The sequence below is a fragment of the Mobula hypostoma genome, chromosome 12 (assembly GCF_963921235.1).
Source record: "Mobula hypostoma chromosome 12, sMobHyp1.1, whole genome shotgun sequence".
NCBI lineage: Eukaryota > Metazoa > Chordata > Chondrichthyes > Myliobatiformes > Myliobatidae > Mobula > Mobula hypostoma.
Window position 1 is genome coordinate 104608088 of NC_086108.1, and position 20459 is coordinate 104628546.

General features: G+C 43.2%; 1 protein-coding gene across 1 annotated transcript in view; it reads right to left on the reverse strand.

Moving 5' to 3' along the window:
* Positions 1 to 20459, reverse strand: part of LOC134355055 (vitellogenin-like) — a 147182-nt gene that overhangs the window by 98711 nt on the left and 28012 nt on the right. The window contains exons 7-11 of the mRNA XM_063064754.1: positions 16415 to 16565; positions 14021 to 14178; positions 9177 to 9342; positions 4173 to 4298; positions 1836 to 2054 (exon numbers count right to left, since the gene is read on the reverse strand). Of these exons, the coding sequence (XP_062920824.1) occupies positions 1836 to 2054; positions 4173 to 4298; positions 9177 to 9342; positions 14021 to 14178; positions 16415 to 16565 (820 nt within the window). The remainder of the gene's footprint in view (positions 1 to 1835; positions 2055 to 4172; positions 4299 to 9176; positions 9343 to 14020; positions 14179 to 16414; positions 16566 to 20459) is intronic.

Genomic DNA, 20459 nt, shown 5'->3' on the forward strand with positions numbered 1-20459 from the left:
CTGACCTTAGCCTCATACGGGGACTGAGGAAGTGATAGATAGAAATAATTACCTCCCTGTAACTCCTAAGTTGCAGGAGGCAAGAAAATGGGTGCATGTCAGGAGAGGGAAGGGAACTGGGCCGCCAGTATAGAATATCCCTACGGCTGTTCCCCTCAATAAGAAGTATAGCGTTTTGGATACCGTTGGGGAGGACGACCTACTGGAGCGCGCAGCAGTGACAGGATCTCTGGCACTGTGGCTTGGAAGGGAACGGGGAGAAGAGGACTGCAGTAGTGATATGGGATTCCTTAGAGTAGTAAGCATGAGATACTGTGGATGTAATAGAGAGCATCGCCCGGATGGTATGCTACCTCCCAAGTGCCAGGGTCAGGTATGCCTGGGATCGGTCCCACAGCATCCTAAAGGGGGAGGATGAGCAACCGGAAGTCCTGGTACATATTGGCACCAATGACATAGGGAGGAAAATGGAGTTCAAAAGCAGGAACTCCTCCGGGGAAGTAATCTCTGGATTGCTGCCTGTGCCACACTCCAGTGAGGATAAGAATAGATGATTTGGTCTATGAATGCTTGGCTGAGGAATTGGTGCAGGGGTGGGGGGGCAGGGTTTCAGATTTCTGGATTATTGACTTGAACAAGAATGCGGGTTACACCCGTACCTGAAGGGGGCCAATATCCTTGCAGGCAGGTTTGCTAGAGCTGTTGGGGAGGGTTTGAAATTTGCCAGGGAGATGGTAAACAGTGATAGGGGTGAGGATGGGGCAGTTGATATATAAACAGAGGCAACGTGTGGTGAGATTGTCAGGAAGGCCAGGAGATGATAGGACAAAATTGTGGTTGGTGGGTAAGTTGCAGCATTGATAGGTTCTTGATTAGTTAGAGCGAGAAAGATTACAGGGAGATGGCAGGAGAACGAGGTTGAGAGGGAAATGGGTCAGCCATGATCAAATGATGGAACAGACTCAGTGGACTGAATTCTCCTCCTATGTCTTTTGGTCATATTGTTAATACACCCAACGATGTGCTGAGGGCAAATACCCAATCTTCTAATCTCAGGCAGGCCACTTTCTCTGGCCTCCAACCTCCAGAAGATTTGTGGACTTGTAGATATTGGGCCTTCGACATCCCCAGTAGATTTGTAGACTTTGGGCCTTCGACATCCCCAGTAGATTCGTAGACATTGGGCCTTCAACATCCCCAGCAGATTTGTGGACTTTGGGCCTTCGACTTCCCCAGTAGATTTGTAGACATAGGGCTTCGACATCCCCAGTAGATTCGTAGACTTTGGGCCTTCGACATCCCCAGCAGATTTGTAGACTTTGGGCCTTCGACTTCTCCAGTAGGTTTGTAGACATTGGGCCTTCGACATCCCCAGTAGATTCGTAGACTTTGGGCCTTCGACATCCCCAGTGGACTTGTAGACTTTGGGCCTTCGACATCCCCAGTAGATTCGTAGACTTTGGGCCTTCGACATCCCCAGTGGACTTGTAGACTTTGGGCCTTCGACCTCCCCAGTAGATTCGTAGACTTTGGGCCTTCGACATCCCCAGCAGATTTGTAGACTTTGGGCCTTCGACATCCCCTGTAGATTCACAGATATTAGGCCTTTGATATCCCCAGCAGACTCGCAGAGATTTGCAGTCTTGGGGCTCTGGCCGTCAGGCCTAATTTTTGGGCTTCCGATCAACTTTCGGTCTTTGATCTGAACTTCCGATCAATCGCCTACTGAGTGCTAACATTGAAAGGGTGGCAGGAAATATCACCCCACCCCCACCACTCACTCTTCAACCACAGTGCTATCCTCAAGATCCAGTCTTCCAACCCATTTCTCTCACCTTGCGTGGCTCCCTCTTGCCGATGTTACGCAAGGCCATCACAGCCTCCATCTGGACTCTGTTTGAGACGCTGTTGGCAGAACTGCTGAATCCTGGCAGGAGCTTCTGGATGCGCTTCAGGCTGGCTGGCTGGCCTGCATTGCCAATGGCTTTGAGAGCCAGGATTATTTCTTCTTCATGACCCCTGCTGCCAGCTTCAACTACAAGGTCATGGATTGGCTGCAGAGAAAAGAAGACACGGTAATATAGTGGATAGCATAGCACTATTACAGTGCTAGTGACCCGGGTTCAAATCCCACCACAGCAAATCATGAACACAGGGGATTCTGCAGCTGTTGGAATTCCAGATTAACACACACAAAATGCAGCATCTGTGCAAAGGAATTAAAAAGTCCTGATAGGGGGTCTCGGCCCCAAACGTCAAATCTTTATTCCTTTCCAGAGATGCTACCTGATCCAGCATTTTGTGTGTGTTGGTCTGTAAGGAGTTTGTACGTTCTCCCCATAACCGCATGGGTCTTCTCTGGGTGCTCTGGTTTCCTCCCACATTCCAAAGCTGTATGGGTTAGCAGGTAGTTGGTCACATGGGACTAATTGGGCAGTATGAGCTCATTGGGCACAAAAGAGCCTGTTACCAGGCTGCACCTCTCAATAAAATTTAAAATAAGACGAGAATTCAATGACAAAGCACATCGACAGAGACCACAAACAAGAGAAAATCTGCAGGTGTTGAAAATCAGAGCAACACATACAAAATACAAGAGAAGTAGTCCTTATGAAGAGTTTCGGCCCGACACGTCGACTGTACTTTTTTCCATAGGTGCTGCCTGGCCTGCTGAGTTCCTCCAGCATTTTGTCTGTGTGTTGCTCGGCAGAGACCAGTACAGCAAGGGAACAGGCCCTAGGAGCCACAATGTTGTGCCGATCAGATGTACAACTAACCTAGTGTCTTCTGCCTACATATTGTGCATATCCTTTCAATTCCTGCACGTTCACCTCCCCATCCAAGAATGCCTCCTTCATGTTTGCCTTCACATATTTCAGGTACCCAGCACACTCTGTGCTAAAAAAAAAAAACTGACCCACAAAAATTTCCTTTGAACTTAACCCCCTCTCACCTTAAATGTATAAAACATAAAAATTAACAGCAGGGGCAGATCACCTGCCCTACCATTCATACTCACATCCTTCTACAGATGTACAGTAAAGAATATCCTAACAAGCTGCATCACTACATGATACAGAAACTACAGCAGACAGAAAGGCTCTCCAATGGGTGGTCAAAACCACCCAAGTTACTGGTACTGCCAGGATAATCAAGGACACGACCCACCAGCCAACAGACTTTATGTCCCTCTTCCCTCCAGGAGAAGGTTCAGGAGCTTGAAGACTCGTACGGCCAGATTTGGGAACAGCTTTTTTCCAACTGTGATAGGACAGCCGAACGGATCCTGACCCAGATCTGGGCCGTACCCTCCAAATATCCGGACCTGCCTCTCGGTTTCTTTGCACTACCTTACTTCCCATTTTTCTATTTTCTATTTATGATTTACAATTTAAATTTTTAATATTTACTAATTTTAACTATTTTTAATATCTTTAATATTTAATATTTGTAATCCAGGGAGTGTGAAGCGCAGAATCAAAGATCGCTATGATCATTGTACGTTCTAGTACCAATTGTTTGGTGACAATAAAGTATAAAGTGTAAGGTATATATACCAGGCCACCCACCATTAGGGACACATACACAGAATGGTACCAGTGACACCAGGAGGATTCCCACCCACCCAGCTCAGGGACTGTTTGTCCCACTCCCATCAGGAAGGAGGCTACGTAGCATCCACACCAGGACCACTAGATACAAAAACAGTTACATTCCCCAAGCAGTGGAGCTAATCAACACCTCCACTCACTAACTCACCCCTCCACACCACCCCCCACCAGCACTACTTTATCATTTCCTGTCAATCACCTTATCTACAGACACTTTATGCCTAGTGTCACTTTATGGATATTCAATCAATCTATGTATATGAGCTACCTTATGCATTTATATTTATTTATTCTTGTGGTATTTATCTTCTGTGTTTTTTTTGTGCTGATCCAGAGTAACAATTATTTCATCCTTCTTTACATTTGTGTACTGGAAATGAATCTTGAATCGGGCGCAAGCAAAATGCTTGGTATGAAACTGCACTTTCTAGATGTAACAGTGAATTCTCTTCTGTCTATGAGATCAGGATGAGTATTTCTACAAGGACCATTATAGAAACCATCCCCATTTCTCCACACTCTCATGCAATCAACCAGACCAGGTTTCCGATACTCACATACCTTGATAGCCTGGTCAGGACAAATCTGGACTCTCGAGCAGTATTTCTGCACCAAAGATCCATATGAGAGCAAGGTGATTTTGCGAAGGAAGGGGTTCTTGTTCATGTAAGGGCTGGACAGAAATTCCTTAAAAAAACAGAAATGTTCACTAACATAAGAGATTCTACAGTAGCTGGCAATCCAAAGTTCAAAGTAACTTTATTATCAAAGTTTATTATCAAACTTTATTATGGTTGTCACCTTATACAACCCTGGCATTTATTTTCTTGCAGGCATACTCAATAAATCCAAGAACCATAATAGAGTCAATGAAACAGGACGGGCAAACACCCAATTTGTAAAACACAACAAACTGTGTAAATATGTAAGGACAGGACGGGCAAACACCCAATTTGTAAAACACAACAAACTGTATAAATATGTAAGAAAAAAGGAATAAAAAAGCAAAAAATATTGAGAACATGAGATGAAGTGTCCTTGAATATGAGGAACAGTTCAATGATGGGGCAAGTGAAGTTGAGTGAGGTTATCAACTCTAGTTCAAGGGCCTGATGGCTGAGGGGTAATAACTGTTCCTGAACCTGGTGATGTGAATCCTAAGGCTCCTGTACTTTCTTCCTGATGGCAGCAGCAAGAAGAGACCCGAGAGGTGGAGGTCCCTGATGATGGATGCTACTTTTCTGCGACAATGGTCCACGTAGATTGTCCTCATTGGTGGGGAAGGCTTTACTCGTGATGGACTGGGCTATATTCATTACTTTCTGAGCATCTTCCGTTCAAGGGTATTGGTGTTTCCATAACAGGCTGTGATGCAGCCAGTCAATACATGCCCCACACACATTTATAGGTTTGTCAAAGTTTTAGATGTCATGCCGAATCTTTGCAATTCTCTAATGAAGTAAAGGCATTGCCATGCTTTCTTCATTATTGCACTTAAGTGCTGGGCCCAGGACAGGTCCTCTGAAATGATAACACCCAGGAATTTAAACTTGCTGACCTTTTCCACCTCTGATCCCCTGACAAGGACTGGATCATGACTTCCTCCTTCCGAGGTCATTAATCAGCTCCTTGGTCTTGCTGACATCAAGTCCAGAGCAATACACACAAAATGCTGGAGGAACTCAGCAGGTCAGGCAGCGTCTATGCAAATAAACGGTCGATGTTTTGGGCCTCTTCTTCCCCCTTTCTTTCCACTCTAGATGAAAGCTCTCGGCTTGAAATGTTGAATGTTTATTCGTTTCCAAAGTTGCTGACTGACCTGCTGAGCTCTTCGTCCATTTTGTGTGTGTTACACGGAGATGTTCACTGTCACTTTAGTGCATAAGAACCAGGAGGCAAGTTTCACTCTTCTGATGAGTTTTTCACACAGGAAGTGGATCTCTTACCTTGAAGACTACAGAATCCTCAGATTAATCGAGGAAGGAACATCCATCATCAAATATCTCCACCACCTAGGCCATATGATCTTCTCACTGGGCAGGAGGTACAGATGCCTGAAGTCCCACACCACTAGTTTAAATAGCAACTTCCCTTTGACCATTCAAATCCAGTAACAACCCGCACAACCCGAACCATTATGCAAGTGTAGCAACACTGTCACCACTTTATGTAACAATGAATTTGTTTCTGTTCCCTTTATGTTCTTTTTACAATGCTGTATAAGTTACGTTTTTCTTGTGAATGTTGTGGATCAGTTGTAATGAACCTATGATGCTGCTGAGGCCTGTTTCACCTTGTTTGTCAGTGATTTAAATAATGGAATTGATGGCCTTGTGGCAAAGTTTGCAGATGATACCAAGACAGGTGGAGGGGTAGGTAGTGCTGAAGAAGCAATGGGATTACAGCAGGACTTAGATAAATTGGAAGAATGGGCAAAAAGAGGCAGATGGAAATATATTGTTGGGCAATGTATGATAATGCATTTTGATAGAAGGAATAATAGTGCAGACTATTATCTAAGTGGGGAGAAAATTCAAACATCAGATGTGCAAAGGGACTCAGGAGTCCTCGTGCAAGACTCCCAGAAGATTAATTTACATTTTGAGTCTGTGGTAAAGAAGGTAAATGCAATGTTGGGATTTATTTCAAGAGGAATAGAATATAAAAACAAGGGGACAATCTGAAACTTTTCAAGACTTTGGTCAGGCCACACTTGGAATATTGTCAACAGTTTTGGGAGAACAGAGTCCAGTGGAGGTTCATGAGGGTGATTCCAGGAATGAAGTGGTTAACATATGAGGAGCACTTGGCTTTGGGCCTGTACTCTCTGGAATTTAGAAGAATGTGGGGGGATCCCGCAGAAACATACCAAATACTGAAAGGACTAGATAGGGTGGATGTAGAGAAGATGTTTCCTATGGTGGGGGTATCCAGAACTAGAGAGCACAGCCTCAAAATTGAGAGGTAACCTTTTAGAACAGAGGTAAGGAGGAATTTTTTTAGCTGGAGAGTAGTGAATTTGTGGAATGCTCCGCCACAGACTGTAAGTGAATGCCAAGTCCATGGGTATATTTAAAGCAGAAGTGGATAGTTTCCTGATTGGCCAGGGCATCAAAGGAAATGGCGAGAAGGCAGGTGTGTGGGGTTGAGTGGGATCCAGGATCAGCCATGATGGAATGGCAGAGCAGACTTGATGGGCTGAATGGCCTAATTCTGCTCCTATAGCTTATGGACTGTCGCTGTACGTGGATGGGTGGGAGGTATGAAAGGGGCTTGTTTTGCTGTTATTTTGCTGTTGTTTTGCTATTATTTTTCTGTACTCAGCCTGTTGACCCTTCACCATCTACACCTCAGACTTCATATACAATTCAGAGACCTGCCACCTACAGGCGATTCGACAGTTGTGGGCCGTATCAGCCGGGGTCAACAGGCTGAGCACAGTAGAGCGGCGGACAACTTTGTTGAGTGGTGTGGGCTGAATCGCCTGCAGCTCAAGATCACTGAGACAAAGGAGTTAGTGGTGGACTTCAGGAAGGTGAAAACACCCTGATTTCCCATCTCCATCAAGAGAATAGATGTGGAAGTCATTTGGGACTATGAATACCTGGAAACCCACCTGGACAAGAAACTGGACTGGACTAAAAATACAGGGGCTCTGCACAAGCAGGGACAGAGCTGTCCGTACTTCCTGAGGAGGTTCTGGTCATTCAATGTCTGCAGTGCTATGCTGCAGATGTTCTATGGCTCAGTGGGAGCCAGCATCCTATTCTACACAGTAGTCTGCTGGGGCCGCAGGGTGAGAGCTGCTGGCGCCAACAAGATCGACAGGTTCGCCAGGAAGACTTTTCTCTTTGGAGCAAAGGAGGATGACAGATGACTTGATAGAGGAGTACAAGATAATAAGAGGCACAGATTGAGTGGACAGCCAGGGACTTTTTCCCAGGGTGGAAACGGCTAATACAAGAAGCATCATTTTAAGGTGACTGGATGAAATAATAGGGACAGATATCAAAGTTAAGTTCTTTATGCTGCGAGTGGTGGGTGCAAATAGAGGTAGAGGCAAATACGTTAGGAGCACTTAAGAGGTTCTTAGATAGACACACGAATGATAAAGAAAAATGGAACGAAGAGTTCAATTGATCTTAGGTCAGCACAACATTTTGGGCTGAAGAGCCTATACTGTGCTGGAATATTCTCCACTCAGTGGCCACTTTACTAGGTACACCTGTACACCTACTCCTTAATGTCAATCATGTGGCGGCAACTCAGTGCAGAAAAGCATGCTGACGTGGTCAAGAGGTTCAGTTGTTGTTCAGACTAAACATCAAAACGGGAAAGAAATGTGATCTAAGTGACTTTGACCGTGGAATGATTGTTGGTGCCAGATGGGGTGGTTTGACTATCTCAGAAACTGCTGATGTCCTGGATTTTCATGCACTGCAGTCTCTGGAGTTTACAGAAAATGGTGCGAGAAACCAGAAAAAAGTCCTGTGAATGGCAGTTCCAGTTGACAGCTGACAGGAAAGGCAACAGTAACTCAAATAACTATGTGTTACAACAGTGGTGTGCAGAAGAACACCTCTGAATGCACAACACATCGAACCTTGAAGTGGATGAGATACAGGAGAAGACTACAAACATACTCTCAGTGGCCAGTTTATTAGGTATAGGAGATACCGAATAAAGTAACCACCGAGTACATGTTGTATGATCTATGATTGTAATCTCTTGCCCCTCTGGTTTAACCAGCGTCTATCTACCTTCTTCCATTTCCCTTTGAGGAAGAGAGTTCTAATGATTCCAGACCCTCTGAGTGACAGGGTCATTCGTCTAAAATGGGGAATTCTATGTTAACTCAGCACATAAAACAAAATATTACCATTAATAAGTTAAGAAAATATAATTTAAAAATTTGCCTGTACTACACACTACAAGCATTTTGAATTATACTTTATTAACTTATTTGTGGTAATATTTTGTTTTATGTGCTGTGTGTGGTATATGTTGTGTGGGTGCACCGTGATTTGATTCTGCGTTGTTATTGCTTTACCTTGTTCTGCCTCAATACATTGTTTAATGATTTGATCTGTATGAACCGTATGTAAGACAAGCTGTTCACTGTACCTCAGTCCATGTGACAATGATAAGCCAATTATCCAATGAACAAGCTTAGTGTGAATGGTGGGGAGTTAACTCAGACTTGTGTTCCTAGTATGTTAAAATGAACTCTTTGATTTCACAATTTACCTCATTATGATTTTGCACCTTACTGCCTATTTTTATTGGACTTTCTCTGTAACTGTAACAATTTATTCTGCATTCTGTTATTGTTTTACCTTGTACTACCTCAATGCAATGTGCAATCTATTGATTTGTATGAACCGTATGTGAGACAGATTTTTCACTCTACCTTGGTAAATATGACAATAATAAGCCTATCTACCAATGAATGACAGTGCCGGTGCAGAGCTAGGGGTGTAGTATATTGTGAACAGTGGGTTGTTAACTCAGATTTGGGTCCCGGTGGGGTCCTGGTCCTCTAAGAGCAGAGAAGTGAATATTTACCGTAGCATTGTCCACACCGTGACAGTCAGGTTTGATGGAGTGCAGGACAAAAAACAGTGCTTGGGCTGCCTCGATCTGCGAAAGTTCGTCCTGTTCAATTTTGTTTCGGATGAATTGAATAGCATCTTGAGTTGCAGTGATGGAGATGCTGTCCAGAATCCACTGCCTACATACACAGGAAAACAGATTTGAGACAGAGTACATCCGTTCATCCATTCAGTGGCCACTTTATTAGGTACACCTGAACACCTGTTTGTTAATGCAAATACTGTCGGCCCTCCGTATCAGCGAGTTCTGCATCTGCGGATTCAACCAACCGCAGATCGAAAATATTCGAAAAAAAGTTCCAGGAAGTTGCAAAAAGCAAAACTTGAATTTGCTGCGCGCTGAGCACTACACTGAATCTACGCGAAAGAAGTGATGTGTAGGCATGCCCTGTTGTAGCCTCCCACCATTTCACAGATCCTCAGTCTCTCTCCAACACTCGTTGTCTGAGCATTGTTCGCCTCGCATCTCGTTCGTTCACTACTTGTGTTGTGAGCGGGAGGAGGGAGTTTAAGGCTAGTAAGGGATAGCTGGCTAGCTAGGTGAAGCGTTACAGCCTCAAGAACTTAAAGATCACAGGAGAATTGGCATCGGCTGATGCCGAGGCAGCATCAGCGTTCCCAGAAGAGCTACGATGGTTGCATCTGTACTGAACATGTACAGACTTTTATTTTCTCCTCATTATTCCCTAAACAATACAGTATAACAACTATTTTACACAGCATTTACATTGTATTAGGCATTATAAGTAATCCAGAGATGATTTAAAGTATACGGGAGGATGTGCGTAGGTTATATGCAAATACTACGCTATTTTATGTAAGGGACTTGAGCATCCGCGGATTTTGGTATCCACAGGGGGTCCTGGAATGACTGTATCTAATCAGCCAATCATCTGGCAGCAACTCAAAGCATAAAAGCATGCACACATGGTCAAGAAGTTCAGTTGTTGTTCAGACCAAACAGCATAATGGGGAAGAAATGTGATCTAAGTGACTTTGACTGTGAAATGTTTGTTGGTGTCTGATAGGGTGATTTGAGTATCTCAGAAACTGTTGATTTCCTGGGGTTTTCACACACAACAGTCTCTAGCGTTTACAGAGGATGCCGTGAGAAACAAAAAAAGCGTTCAATGAGTGGCAGTTCTGTTGGAGAAAATGTCTTGTTAATGAAAGGGATCAGAGGAGAATGGCCAGACTGGTTCAAGCTGGCAGGAAGGTGACAGTAACTCAAATACTAAGTGTTATGACTGTGGTGTGCAAAAGAGCATCTTTGAAAGTACAACACGTCAAATCTGTAGCTTCTTGCATTGCGCATGGTGCTGCTACCCAACATCCACCTTCTATATACACAATACAATAAGCAGCAGGAGACCAGAAACACATACGCAGAGGCCACAACATCATTGACCAAAGGGGCCTGGACTGTGCGGTAATGTTCTATGTTATCTGCTGCTGAAATAACACCAGTGCATAGATTAGTTGTGTATATGACGGTAAACTCAACTTTATTTATTTATTAGGCTTGTCTTTGAAGTTGCTGGAGATGGAATAAGAGTGTCTGTGGTCGCATGAACAGAAAGCTTGTTAATGGCACAAAACAGAGAGATTGCTCTTTGGTCTGGAGGGAAAGGTACAGTGAGGTTTCCTTGGGGTTGACACTGGGGCAGCGCTTTTCTCTCTGTATGTTAATGATGTGTTTTATTGAGCACCACTTTCAAATTTAAAGATGACAGGAAATGCAAAAATGTAGTGAACTGTGAGTGCAATATTTAATAATTTTATTTATTTCTCTATCTATCTATCTATCTACCTATCTGTCCATCTATCTGTCTATTTATTTAGAGATACAGCGTGGAAAAGGCCTTTCTGGCCCAAAGATCTGCCTCACCCAGCATCTCACTTTTTTAACACTGACCTAATCACAGGACAATTTTCAATGGCCAATGAATCTACTAACAGGTATGAATTTGGACTGTGGGAGGAAACCAGAGCACCCAGTGTAGACCCACAGTGTCGCTGAGAGGGCACACAGACAACAGTGGCAATTGAACCTGGTTTCCTGTCGCTGTCATAGCGTTACACTGGAATTGTATTCCGAACTCCAAAGTGCCCCAAGCTGTAACAGTGTTGTGCTACTGTGATGACCCAACAGTAAAATTAAATCAAAATAGGACATACATGATAAATGGTAGAGCATTGAAGAACGCAGTAGAACAGAGGGATCTAGGAATAATGGTGCATAGTTCCCTGAAGGTGGAATCTCATGTGGATAGGGTGGGGAAGAAAGCTTTTGGTATGCTGGCCTTTATAAATCAGAGCATTGAGTATAGGAGTTGGGATGTAATGTTGAAATTGTACAAGGCATTGGTGAGGCCAAATTTGGAGTATTGTGTACAGTTTTGGTCACCGAATTATCGGAAAGATGTCAACAAAACAGAGAGAGTACAGAGAAGATTTACTAGAATGTTACCTGGGTTTCATCACCTAAGTTACAGAGAAAGGTTGAATAAGTTGGTCTTTATTCTTTGGAACGTAGAAGGTTGAGGGGGGACTTGATAGAGGTATTTAAAATTATGATGGGGATAGATAGAGTTGACATGGATAGGCTTTTTCCATTGAGAGTGGGGAAGATTCAAACAAGAGGACATGAGTTGAGAGTTAAAGGGCAAAAGTTTAGGGGTAACATGAGGGGCAACTTCTTTACTCAGAGAGTGGTAGCTGTGTGGAACGAGCTTCCAGCAGAAGTGGTTGAGGCAGGTTCGATGTTGTCGTTTAAAGTTAAATTGGATAGATACATGGACAGGAAAAGAATGGAGGGTTATGGGCTGAGTGCAGGTCGGTGGGACTAGGTGAGAGTAAGAGTTCGGCACGGACTAGAAGGGCCGAGATGGCCTGTTTCTGTGCTGTAATTGTTATATGGTTATATGGCTATATGGTTAAAAGACTTCAGGAGATATAGACATGCTACTGGAATGAGCAGGTAAATGGCAAGGGAAACTTAGTGATGTGGAAAGTGAAATGTTCCAATTTGATATTGGAACATAGAACTGTACAGGCTCTTCGGCCCACAATGTTGTGCTGACCCTTTAACCTACTCTAAGATCAATCTAACCCTTCCTTTCTACTTAGGTCACCATTTTTATTTCATTCATGTGCCTGCCTTAGAGTTTCTCAAACGCTCTGAATGTATCTGTCTCTACCTCCAGGCCTGGCAGGGTGCTCCAAGCACCTACATTAGGACGGTGAAGAAACAAGATAAACTAGAGAGCTCCATTCAGATCTGGAGGTAGATACGCACAGTAAGTTATAAGTACAGGGCATGTTGAGAAGTCAATTTAAAAAAGCTGAGGGGATCCTGAGCTTTATAAATAGAGGCAAGGAGTACAGCACAGTGAGGTTATGATGAAATCAACAAACAGGAATGGAATAGAAAGATATGGGCTGAGTGCAGGTTAGTGGAACAGAATCAACAAACTCATTCGTAAGGCCAGTGATGTTGTGAGGTGGAACTGGACTCTCTGACGGTGGTGTCTGAAAAGAGGATGCTGTCCAAGTTGCATGCCATCTTGGACAATGTCCCCCATCCACTACATAATGTACTGGTTGGGCACAGGAGTACATTCAGCCAGAGACTCATTCCACCGAGATGCAACACAGAGTGTCATAGGAAGTCATTCCTGCCTGTGGCCATCAAACTTTACAACTCCTCCCTTGGAGGGTCAGACACCCTGAGCCAATAGGCTGGTCTTGGACTTATTTTCTGGCATAATTCACATATTACTATTTAATTATTTATGGTTTTATTACTATTTAATGATTTATGGTGCAACAGTAACGAAAAGCAATTTCTCCTGGGATCAATAAAGTATGACTATGACTAAATACTGAGTCGTATGTCTGCACCATGGACCTGTCCCAAACCTCAAGCATCCATGCACTCTATCCCCATTACATTTTCCCATATTCCCATCAATTATCCTGACATTTTATGACTCACCCACACAGAATGGATTTTTATTGTATTTTTTATTTAGAGACACAGTGTGGAACAGGCTCGTTCAAGCCCACTGACCGACCTATTTAACACTAGCCTTAACACAGGGCAATTTACAATGAACAATTAACCTACTAACCAGTATGGCTTTGGACTGTGGGAGGAAACCAGAGCACCTGGAGGAAACTCACACACACACACACTGGAAGAATGTACAATCTTTCTTACAGAGGATGCTGGAATTGAACTCGGAACTCCGACACCTCAAGCTGTAATAGCATCGCGCTAACCGCTACGATTCCATGGTGCCGCATAGTCTACCGTGCCGCCCCAAATGGTAAGTGTCATCTGATTTGCTCGGTGAATTCACTTACCAACTTTCATGGCTTTGAGATATGGGAGGAGACTGGAACCCCTGCAGGAAGCCTGTAGAGTTACAGAGAGAGAGAGCATGCAGACTCTGAGAGAGTCTGTCCTCTCGGTCTCCTGGCTTCCATGCACAAATAAATCATAGTGTGTGTGACCCCATCACATTACAGTTCTCAGCTCCAGTATCCCGAGGAAACTTGAGTAAGGATGTTTAATTGGTCTTTGATGTCACAAGTGACTGCAGATTCTGAATCTGGAGCAACATACATTCTGTTGGAGGAACTTTGAGAGGGACAGCATTTGTGGAGGGGAAAGAATAGTCAACACTTTTATTCGACACCTCACTTACAGAGTTCCTCCAACAGACGCTTGTTGCCTTTACCTGTGCCGCACCAATTTTCACCCTCTCTCCCCGCTTCATCGCCCAGTTTCACCTGTTACTCTGTTTGTTTGCGTTCTTATCCCACAGGCTTTGAAGGTTGGCCAGGTTTGCAGAGTGCAGCAGCTGGGACAGATACAGGAACATCTGGGGAGTATCAGGATGCACTTTGACCTGGTTCTTTTGCATCAACTCTTCCAGCATCTTGGTAACCTGTCAAGCAAACCGAGGGAGCATATGTTCAGGACCGTGAATGTGAGGGGATCATCTCCATCTCCATTAAAATGTTTGGAACCACTGATTCTACTGTATTCTTTGTTTTACTGTGAATGCCATACAAAAATGAATCTCAAGGTAGTATATTGTCAGGAAATGTAGAGGAAGCTTGACTAAAGTGCAGAGCAGTGGAGATGATTTAGCAGTAAGTGATCATTAAAAAAAACCTGCAAAATAACAAGCCATGGGTGGGGGGGGGTGCATAAGACAAAAGAGAATGGATACTTAACATGACAAGGTAACTGAAGGCTTGGAGCAATTGTTTGAGACTAGCTAGTCCGTATGAGTGAACCAGGACCGTGGATAAGAGCTGGGTAAAATGGGCTGTAGGAGATGCGTTAGAAATGAGTGGCAGGTGACTCCTATTAGCTGGCTGGAGACTGGGAGGTGCCGGCGTGTGCTGGCCTGACATTATATGCTGATACATATATACTTTGATAATAAATTTACTTCGAAATTTACTTTGGATTGATGGAGAAGAGAAAATCTGTAGACTTTTATAGTACAGTGTAAGTACCACAGAATGCACTGGAGATGAGATGTTATGTTGAAGTTGTATAAGACATTGGTGAGGCCTAATTTGGAGTATTGCAGGCAGTTCTGCTCACCAACCTACAGGAAATATATCAACAGGACTGAAAGAGTGCAGAGAGAATTGACAAGGATGTTGCCCAGCCTTGAGAACCTGAGTTATAGAGAAAGATTGTGTAGACTGGAATACAGGAGAATTAGAAGAGATTTGAGAGATACATAAAATTTTGAGGAGTATAGATTGGGTAAAAACAAGCAGGCTTTTGTCCACTGAGATAGGGTGAGACCAGATCTAGGTGTGATAGGTTAGGGGTGAAAGGAGAAATATTTTAAGGGGAACGAGGGGGAAACTTCTTCATACAGAGGCTGGAGAGAGTGTGGAGCCAGCTGCCAGCAGAAGTGATGGATGCTGGTCCAACGCAACATTAAGAGAACTTTAGATAAATACATGGATGAGAGAGGTATGAAGGACTATGACTCATGTGCGGGTCGATGGGACTAGACAGAATATTTTGGCACAGACTAAATGGGCCAAAGGGCCTGTTCTGTGCTGTAACACTATACGACTCTAGAACAAATATCAAAAATAACAGACACCCATGAATTCTAAGCTTCATCAAAAACTGAGGCTCCATCCACAGAAGCTAAAATACTGGGACATACTGTATGCATGTACCAAAATGCTTATTAGTAGCATTAGTAGGCTATTTACCTCATTGAACCTGTTCCTTTGTTTAATAAGGTCATTACTGACCTGAAAAGAATATGGTGAGCAGTTTTAAGAGAGGATATGCCGGCACTGGAGAGGATCCTGAGGAAGTTCATGACAATGATCCTGGGAATGAAAGGGTTAAAATACGAGGGGTCTTTGATGGTTCTGGGCCTGTACTCGCTGGAGTTTACAAGAATGAGAGGGGATCTCATTGAAACCTATCAAATATTGAAAGGCAGAGATAAGGTGGATGTGGAGAGGATGTTTCCTCTCGTGAGGAAGTCTTGGACCACAGGGCACAATCTCTGATGTCCCTTTAGAATAGAGATGAGGAGAATGGTGAATCTATGGAATTCATTGCCACAGATGCTCTGAAGACCAGGTCATGATATATTTGAAGTGGAGGTTGATAGGTTTTTGATTAGTAAGGGGATCAAAGATTACAGGAAGAGGGTTGGAGAATGGAGTTGAGAGGGATAATATAGAGCGTGGTGGGTGCATGGGACGTGCTGCTAGAGGCAGATATATTAGAGACATTTAAGAAGCTTTTAGATATGCACACAAGTGAGAGCAAAATTCAGGCCTATGTGGGAGGAGGAGGGTTAGATTGATTTTAGAGTGGGTTAAGGGGTCAGCACATCATCAGGGCTGAAGTGTTCTGTTCTAGAGCCTTTTGAGACAACCGACATAAGCCTGGCAAGCAAGCGGATCTTGAGAGGAAGAGAGAGGGAAAAGCCTGTGATGTGTTGGATGCCTACGAGCCATGCTGCTGAAGTCATGGCTGCTATTGATGGAGGCCAGAATGTCCAAGAGGTTGGAACTGCAAAGGCCTTGTGCTGGAGGAACTCCCAGATACTGACTTAGGCAAAATCATGGAGAAGGTGAATATAGAAATTTTCAGTGGAATAACTGGGACACAGTCACACTTACCTTGGAGTCACTATATGAGGGCTTGACAAACTGCATTGGCATTTGCATCAGCTCATTGGAAAACTGGTATTTCAGACCTCCTCTCTTTTCCATCGAGTTTATGGGCACGGGTAATGACTCATTTTTGAAATCCAACAAGTAGAGGTGTTGCCTATTTCCAAAATCAAAGACAAGCTCCTTAGTGAGAGCGGAAAACAGAGTCGTAAAGTCGTAGAGCAAAATAGCATTGAAATAGGCTCTTCAGCCCATCTGGTCCATGCCAACCATGATTCCCACAGAACTAATCCCATTTACCTGTATACGGCCCATGTCATTCTAAACCCTTCCAATCCAAAATGTCTATCTAATCTAGATCCATCTGCCTGCATTTGGCAAGTATTATATCCCTCTCAGCCTTTCCTTCTCCATGGTGCACATCAGTTCTTTTAATAAATTGTCACATTATTTGCTCACTTATAGTCTTTGGTAGTATTGAGTTTGGCTAAAGTACAGCATACAAAGAACTGAAGGGCATTTTCAGGTATACTATAGCCAGGATTTTAAAACTGCTTCTTGTAGCAATGTAACCATTCCATGATAGCCTGAAGCACGGCTGCAAAAGGAGAAGGGTTGCGCATTAGGCTAGTAATCCCATCGCGCAAAAACTCAGTACTACAAAAATAGAAGCTCCAATGATCTTATTCCTGGGAGAGAAAGGATCTTCACCCAATGACTGATCCAAGACAGAGGACTCTGCTAAGCTGTTGTCGGCAGCCTACTGTATGCTCCAGTAGGGGTGACAGGTGTAAGTAGGTATAATTGTACCACTGTAAAATTTTTCTCTCATCCACTCTTTCTGCTTTAAAAGAAATGCCAGCACTTATTCCTTACTTTTCATTATACTCACGATAATATTGTGGGCAATTTTGGGCCTTTTGTATAAGGAAGATGCACTGACCTTGGAGGCTCAGAGGAGGTTCACACCAGTCATCCAGGGAATTGAAGGGTTATGAGGAGAACTTAGTGGCTCTAGGTCTGTAGTCAGTGGAGTTCAGAAGGATGAGACGGGGATTTTGTTTAAATCTACCAGATGCTGAAAGGCTTGGATAAAGTGGATGTGGGGAGGATGTTTCCAGTAATAGGAAAGTCTAGGATCTGAAAGCACAGCCTCAGAATAAAAGCACGTCCCTTTAGAAGTGAGATGAAGAGGAAATTCTTCAGTCAAAGGGTGGTAAATCTGTGGAATTTATTGCCACAGGTAGCTGTGGAGGTTAAGCCACTGGATATATTTAACACAGAGATTGATTGGTATGGGGGTTAAGGATTACAGGGAGAAGTTGGGAGAATGAGTTTGAGAAGAAAATAAAATCAGTTATGAGTAAATGGTGGAGGGGAATACATGGGCCTTTTGTGAACTTTTTGCTGATGTATGAAGCTGCATGCTTTATCTCAGGGCATTTGGAATGCTGTTACCTAACACTAAAAAGCTATCTCTAGCTTTTTTTAAATATTCTAATAGACTTCATCTGTGCACTTAGTAGTCCTGAGCAGACCTCTTGTTCATCTAGCTTCTTGATTCTTCATCATTGCCAGGTCTATAGAGAAAAATATTGACAATTCGTTGCCACAGACTGCTGTGGAGGTCAAGTCACTTGGTATATTTAAAGTGGAGGTTGATAGGTTCTTGATTAATAAGGGCTTCAAAAGTTATGGGGAGAAAGCAGGAGAAATGGATTGAAGAAGATAGTATATCAGCCAAGATGAAATAGAGGAGAAGACTTGAAGGGCCAAATGGCCTAATTCTGCTCCTGTGTCTTATGGTATTATGGTCTACAAACAAAAGCTACTATGTTATTATTCAGAGATAATTGAAATTCTCATGATGAATTTTTCATCACGAGAACTTCTATTATATTGCCTTATGGTACTTTGGGTATATGTACTTTGTAACTCCATTTAATGAGATGCTTATTTTAGCATCTATAATGGAAATTCTTTATATTATTGTCCACACGTGCCCCTGAGTAGACTCCAGCCATTGATTACTTCAAACCTACATCTTTTTAACACTTTCCACTGTCGCTGTTATAACAGGGAAATTGTCCTACCAGCTTGGGAGATAAATTGGTATTTCTATGTCTTGGCAACTTTATCATGAGACAATCTCAATGAGGTGCAAGAAAATCCAATCTGCGGGAGGAACTCAACAGGTCAAGCAGCGTCATCATTCAAGATAATTTAATGTCATTTCCAGTACACATGTGTAAAGGAGAATGAAATAATTGTTACTCTATATCTGATGCAGCACACAGAAAAGAACAAAATAAGGAAAAGAACACAATAATAATAAAAAGCACAATAAAGACAAATATGTAAGTTAACTTGTATGCCTGTACATAGATTGATTGTACATCCATTCAGTGACACTAGGCACAGGAGTGTCTGCACATAAAGTGACTGACAGGAAATGATAAAGCTTTTACCCCTCTGCCTAAATGGATATTGATCCCGTGAACACTACCTCACTTTTAAAATATATATTATTTCTGTTTTTGTACGATTTTTCATCAATTCATTGTACATATACTGTAATTTATTTATTATTTTTTCTTTTTTTCTTCTTCTTCTATATCATGTGTTGCATTGAACTGCTGCTGCTAAGTTAACAAATTTCATGTCACATGTTGGTGATAACAAACCTGATTCAGATTCTGAAGTAGTGGTGGTTGGGGATGTGGAGGGGTGGGTTAGTGGGTGGAGTTGTTGATCAGCCATACTGCTTGGGGAAAGTAATTGATTTTGAGTCTGATAGCCCTGGTGTGGATGCCACGTAGAGCCCTCCCTAATGGGAGTGTGACGAACAGTCCATGAGCAAGGTGGATGGGATCCTTCATGAAGTTACTGGACCTTTTCCGGCAACTTTCTGTATATACGTCCTTGGTGATAGGTAGGCTAGTGCCAGTGATGTGTTGGGGGGGGGGGGGGAAGAGGAATTATTGAAATTTCAGATTGAAACTCTGCATCAGGACCCTCACAGATGCTGCTCGAGCTTCTGGATTTCCACCAGCAGACTCTAACATCTGCAGTCTCTTGTGTCTTGAATTTCAAGGAGGCGGTGTACGTGGAATTTTGTGTGGACATCTATTGTCACGTGGATTACGGAGGCTGGTTAATGTCAAATCCATGAGGTCTCCATTGTGGCAATATCGGAAAGATATTGAAAAATCGAGGGCTATAGGTAAACCTAGGTAATTTCTAAAGTAAGTACATGTTCAGCACAGCTTTGTGAGCTGAAGGGCCTGCATTGTGCTGTAGGCTTTCTATGTTTTCTATCTGAGTTTGCTTAACTATGACATCCAGCATCATGAAGTGCTTCAAGAGGCTGGTTCATGACACGTATCAATTCCAGCTTTCCAGACAACCTTGATACTGCAATTCCCTTACTGCCAAAACAGATCAATGATGGACACCATCTCCCTGTCCTACATTCATCTCTGGAGCATCTGGACAGCAAAGACACTAAAGATAACACAATTTCCAGTGCTATTATTGCAAGCAAACTGATCACAATACTCCAAACCCTTGGGAGTCAATGCCACCCTCTGTTACAAGATCCTTGATCTCCTGACCTAAGACCACAGTCAGTAAGGATAGGCAGCAACACCTCTACCATGATCATTATAAACCTGTGTGCTCCACAAGAACATTCATGACTGTGTGGTCAGATTCTGCTCTAGGTGGGTGGATGGGGAGGGAGGGGATGACATAAGAAGCTGAGAGGTGATAAATGGAAGAGGTAAAGGGCTGAAGAAGTAGGAATCTAATTGGAGAGGACAATGGACCATGGGAGAGAGGGAAGAAGGAGGGGAACCAGAGAGAGGTGATGGGCAGGTGAAGAGAACAGAAAAGATGATGGGTTAATCAGAATAAGGAATGGATAAAGAAAGAACAGGGAGAAGGGAAAGGGGTGTGAGGGAAGCAATTACTGGAGGATAAAGAGAAATTGATGTTCATATTATCATGTTAAAGGCTACCCCTCTATAGAGGCTATGGAACGTGAGTTATT